Source organism: Microtus ochrogaster, linkage group LG9, assembly GCF_000317375.1.
Source record: "Microtus ochrogaster isolate Prairie Vole_2 linkage group LG9, MicOch1.0, whole genome shotgun sequence".
Classification (NCBI taxonomy): Eukaryota; Metazoa; Chordata; class Mammalia; order Rodentia; family Cricetidae; genus Microtus; species Microtus ochrogaster.
Genome location: NC_022034.1, coordinates 404,126 through 410,504, shown reverse-complemented (window position 1 = coordinate 410,504; position 6,379 = coordinate 404,126). Strand labels below are relative to the sequence as shown.

The 6,379-nt window shown below is 34.1% G+C and overlaps 1 protein-coding gene across 1 annotated transcript; it reads right to left on the bottom strand.

Annotated features, from left to right (window-relative positions):
• Positions 1–3,825: 3,825 nt before the first annotated feature.
• LOC101985363 (olfactory receptor 5D14-like) lies at positions 3,826–4,770 on the bottom strand. The gene has a single exon (XM_005363265.1). The coding sequence runs from the start codon at positions 4,768–4,770 to the stop codon at positions 3,826–3,828; it is 945 nt and encodes a 314-aa protein (XP_005363322.1).
• Between the last annotated feature and the right edge of the window lie 1,609 nt (positions 4,771–6,379).

Below are 6,379 nucleotides of genomic sequence, written 5' to 3'. Positions count from 1 at the left end.
AAAAAAAAAAAGAGTTCTTTACAACTTTCTATATCAGTCATCACCTACTGAAGGTACATGGAAGTTAATATTTCATGAACCATTCTTATTTGCTGATTCAGGTATTGTCAGGACAGATTATTTTATTTTCAATTGATCCATCAATCTATTTTCAAATGATTTAAATATACATAGAAATATTATTTGAAATTCAAATTTAATCTTTCTAATTTGGTTCTACTGTTTGTACTCAGTGCTTCTGAACTTCCCCTTTTCATTCACTATTATGAGATCTTGAGATCAATTAAAAAGGGAAAATATAAGCTAGGTGGTGGTGGCACACATCTTAAATGACAGCACTTGGGAGACACAGGCAGTCAGATATCTTTATTTCAAGATTTCAAGGCCAGTCTGGTCTACAAGAGCTAGTTCTAGGACAAGTTCCAAAATGCAGAGAAACCGTGTCTCAAAAAAACAAAAGAAGGAGGAAATATAAATATTCACATTCTTTATTTTCATAACAATGATCAGCATGCAGAAACATTTAGTAGTAACCAAAGATCTATGTGTTTATGCCTTTATTTACCATTTTTATTTAAAATAGGATTGAACTTATTGTGCCTTTAAATCATCTACAGTGAATATTCATTTTTTGTATAAATTTCTATCTATAAACTAAGTAAAATCATTTAAAATGACACTTTTATCTCTCTGATATTATGACACTAGCTGTTTGTTGTTAAATTACTCAAGATTATTTTTTATCTTTAATCATCTAGACTTGAATAGCAGTCATTATCCCAAGGACTTTGATTCTGTTTCAGAGGAAATCATTGGTCTGTTGTGGAATAATCTTATTGTTCATGTGAAGAATTGTGGCTCTGATTGGTTTAAAAAAAAAAAAACTAAGCAGCCAATAGCTAGGCAGAATATTCAGATCAGCGAGACTACTGGGAAGAAGGATGGAGTCTTGCAGAGATGTCAGGACACAGAGGAAGTACAGAATAAAGGTAATAGAGTGCAGCGCACAACGCATGTCTGCGCTCTATGCGCTACCATCCAGTTCGTGAGCTTCGAGCAAGCGGCTGGAGGTTGAAACACACAGAGACAGACAGACAGAGAGACAGAGACACGGACTGCTAGTCACTGGTAAGAAGCTCCCTTTTGAATAGCACCATGGAGGCTTGTATACCCAACAGTCAAGTGGGCCCACAGGTGAAAACCTTATCCTCTCTTCCTCAAGGCAAGGCACAGCTTTTAGTAACTCTAATCAGAAGATTCTAGCAGGGAAGAGCAGCTGAAGGTCAGGATTCCAAATAGTCCCAACAATAGAGCAATGAGGAAGACAGCAAATTAATAAAAATGAGTTAATTTAAGTTATAAGAGCTAGTTAGAAATAGGCCTAAACTATCGGTCTAACTCTCATAATAATAAGCATCCATGCCGTTTATTTGGGAGCTGGCTGGGGTGCGAGAAAAAGATTTCCAACCTTAGTCTATTATAGATATTTGAGGTTAACGACATTTATTTCTACTTCTTCGTTGATACTTATTATTGGAACCATTTTTTCAAGGAAATTTCTAAATCAAGTTTGAGATTAAATTATTTGTGCTTAAATTCTCCAAATTTTTAGATATAACTCTTCTCTCTTATTCTTGAAACTCTGGCCTATAATTATACATTTATTAATATATATTATGAAATGCTATTCTATTTTCTTTCTTGCTTTTTGAATTATAATTTCTAGTATGTAACTTATTTGTTAATTCTGAAAACTCTATTTCAAATCTTGTCTTTACTTATTTAAGAATACAACTTACATCTCCTTGAGAAATGATCAATGGTGAAGAGCAATTGTTTTCCCTAGGACCTGGATTAAGGTCCCACAACTCTCATGGGTGTTTACAATTTTATGTAATCTCTATCAACTTTCTTGAGCACCAAGAATAAAGATGGCACACAGAAAAGAAAAACATCCATACACACAAAGTAAAATAATAAAATGAATATGTTTTAAATGCATCTAAGAATACAAAACCAGTATTTAAATATTTTCACATTTTATTACTCCTTGTGAACAAATTTTACTCATTTATTTTTTGGATTCCATCTACCTGGTTGCTGTTACACATTGTTTTAATATATATGTGCCTATAGCTTTGTTACTTTGGCTCTGGGATTAATTCCTAGGATTAAGTCTTTTCAATGTAAGAAGTGCAAAATGAATTCAAATAGTCTAATGGAAATAATGAATCTTGTTATCTCACTGCTAGAATGAATAAAAATATTGGTTTCTTTACCACTTCACCTAAGGCTGTTGTCTTATTTCATTGATAAAGACTATGACCACAGTAACTTACAAAAGAAAATGTTTATTGGGGTTTCAAACTTCTAGATGTTCAGACTTTATGACCATCATAGTGGGAAATATGAGAGCAGAAAGACAGGTCTAATACAGAGAAGAAGCTGACAGCTCACATCTGATCCATAAGCAGGAGGAGGGGATTCGTATAGACTTTTGAAACCTCAAAGCCCACACCCAGTGGCATATGTCCCCCAGCAAAGCTACACCTCCTAATACTTCTCAAACAGTTCTACTAACTAGGGAGCAAATAGTCAACCACATGGGCCTGTGAACTGGAATTACCCCAGCACCACAACTATGTTATTAAAGATTTTGCTTCCTACCTTTCTTACAGAAAAGAAATGATAATAGAGATCAGTTTTTACTCCATTCTTAAAAATGGCTGTAGTTTTTGTATAAACTAAGTATATTTTATATGAGTTTATCTATGAATGTGACATTTTCTCACTGTTTATTATCAGTCTATTAATGTTCAAGGATATTTGTTGTGTTTATGAAATTTAAAGATTAAATTTTAGAACTCATTCTTTGGAAAATAAATAAAAACATTATATAAAAATATTTTCCTCCTATGACTTTTTTTTCTAAAATAATGATATTTTTATAAATGAAAATGTTATAATTTCTGTAGCATTGTCTTATCATACAAATTTTATGTTAATTCATGGAAATTTTACCTTCAGGTTTTGGGTTTTTCACACATTTATATAAACTATGAAATATAAATTACTATAAATGATGCTCCTAGATAATGTTACTACTAATTATTCTGTGATTGAAACTTTTTTCCCAATAACATCCAAATGCTAACTAGAAATAATAAAATGATTCAAATATGTTCCTTTATGAAACACAGAATTAATTTCCATGTCCTCTAACACTAAGGGTCTAGTAATCATTTTATATAAAAGTAAGTGAATATCAATTGTAGAGTTAAGATTAAGTTTGTATCATTTTCTACCAAAAATATATAATTATCATCATTATGCCTTTCAACAAAAGGTGACTATTGAATTCAGTCTACTCTTTATGTACTATTTGTAGGACACAAAGAATGAATATAAGATGTAAAGTTACTTCCTTGTGGTTTAATAATGTAATATAATAACAAGTCTCCCTTAACAATGATAGCATTTCTGAGAACTTTAGAGCTAGAAGCTTATTGTGGCCCATGCGACAAAACCAAACATGTATTCTCTGTTAGTTACAAACACTCTTAGAAATACATTCTCCATACAATGAACCGGTGATGCTTTCTAGTGCTTTATGTTTTTTTTTTTTAATTGTATGCTTCAAATCAACATTGTTCACCAAAATATTTTGTACTTTCTCCAAATAGTAAACACCTTTGGCTTCTACTTAGTTGAATTTATCAATCTACATTTCATCACAATCTATAGAACGCATACAAATATGGACCATAGCTTAGCAACAGCCATTTTTCTGATTTTATACTAGTATTGAATACACTTTTTGATGATTCAGTGAAGTGCGACCTTTGTTCCCACTAATTTCTGGACAGCCTCTTTCACATCCTTGTTTCTCAGGCTGTAGATCAGAGGGTTCAGCATGGGGTTGACAACTGTGTAGAAGACAGAGGCCACTTTAACTGCCTGCCTAGAGTTTTTGGAGTTGGGTACACAGTATAGGGAAAGTATGGTTCCATGAAATATGGTGATAGCAGTCAGGTGAGAGGCACAGGTAGAAAAAGCTTTGCGACGTCCACTAGTTGATTTGATTTTTAACACTGTCACAAAAATGAATGCATAAGATGTGAGAATCATTAGTAGTGTACTCACTTCGTTGAAGGTTGCAAAACAAAAGAGTAGCAGGCTGGAGATGTGTATATCAGAACTAGAGACAGCAATGAGGGCAGTATATTCACAGAAAAAGTGGTTGATAATATTAAAGCCAGAAAAATTTAGCTGGAGAGCATAGCAGAGGAGAATCAAGGGGGAAAATGTACCCAAGAAATATGATCCAGTTACAAGCAGGATGCACAGCCTCTGAGATATGGCCACAGTATACAGCAAAGGGTTACGGATAGCCACAAAGCGATCGTAGGCCATCACCGCCAGTAAGTAGGACTCAGTCACCACAGCCACACAGGACAGGAAGTACTGCAACAAACAGCTGAAGTAGAGGATGGTCTTATCAGCTTGGATCAAGTTCTCAAGCAGCTTGGGCGTGATGATGGTTGAGTAACAGAAGTCAACAAAGGAGAGGTGGCTGAGGAAGAAGTACATGGGAGAGTGGAACTTGGTATTGGTATTGATAAGCACTATCATCCCAAGGTTTCCCACCACGGTGATGATGTACATGAAGAGAAAGATCAGTAAAAGGGGGATCTGAAGCTCAGGATAGTCTGTGAATCCCAGAAGGGCAAAAATAATCTGCACACTCACATTTCTCTCAGTTGGCACCATAGTTCCAATCAGTGAGCAACTGAAGTATAAGAGTCTCCTGTTTAATTCAAAATTATGTGATAAATGTCAAACAATTCTCAACAATAAAAATTACATTGTATTTTGATTATTTGCACAAATCTGACATTGAGACTTTTTTAATTCCTAGAAATAGAATATTAGAGAAATCTAACAGAAAAGATATAGCAATATCATTTGGTCATCTTTTGTATTACTGTGTCACTGAAGCCCAGGCAGATTCAAAAGAAGTTTAATGTTTTTTTGTTAGTAGATTGCTAAATATTGAGACAAAATATCTCTATATGTATACACTACTCTCATGAATATTGCTGTGTCTGCATTAATGACTTTACATAGAAAAAAAGATCAAAGAGCATCTTAGTAAAGTAACACTTTCACGGCAATGAAAAAATCTGGATAAACTTACTTGCTACAGAGAAAGAGTCACCATGCTCCTGGTGACTTGTGAATCAAGTACAGCAGAAAGAGAAGGCCGTTTATGTTCATGTGATATCACCGGGGACAAAAACTCTAGAGAAAATCCAAGAAAATATTGCACACAGGCCTCAGAGCAGACAATTAGGATGAACACCAAATCTCAACTTAATGAAGCTTTAATAGTGAGACTTTCCTTGAAACGACACAGAAAACATTGGACTCCCAAACTCTGTTAGTATATAATTAAGACATCCTCAGCACTGACATTAAAATAACATCCAAACACTGCCTCATCTCCTGTTACTCTCAGTGGATCTCTTTGGATTGGATAAGAGTATATAGCACAGGCAAACTCAATCCCTATTGTGAGACAGTTCAAAAGGCTATGTAGGTCATGTAAAAAACAGAACATAAGAAAACTTTCTGGCTTGTCCAATGTGTTATGCAATCTGCCATTCCATTTGGGCTCTATAACCCAGAATTCATTTCCTAAGGTCCATTTGGCAGATAGAACTTGTTCAGAACATTGGGTAGAAACACAACAATTTATCGAGTATATCTTCAGGATCAAGGTAAAACTTTTGAAAGATAATTTTTCATTTTAATTCTTTTCAGTCCCGCATTTTTCATTTTATTGAAAATAGCCTTTTTCCTCAAAATATGTTATGAGTATGTTTTCCCCTCCATTTATTACTCCAAGTTACTTCCTACCTCCCCTGCTATCCAGATCAACCACCTTTCTTTCTCTAACCAGAAAACAAAATGCTTCTAAGGTATAAAAATCAAACATAAGATAAAACAAAACTACTGTATAGCAATAGTATAAAACAAATAAACAAGGGAAAAGAGCCCCCAAAGGCAAAAGAACAGATATAGATACAGAGGTCCACTCATTCAAACATTCAGAAACCCCATAATGACACTAAACTAGAAGCCATAATATATATGTATGGTACTGGTATAACTGGATATCAAAATGTAAAAGAATGTTAATAGATACATATCTATTGCCCTGTAAAATACTAGAGTCCAAATGGATCAAAGACTTCAACACAAATCCAATTACAGTGAACCTGATAGAAGAGAAAGTGAGACGTAGACTTGAACACCTTGTCACAGAAGATTACTTCAACTTAATGAATGGGATCTCCTAAAATTAAAAATCTTCTGT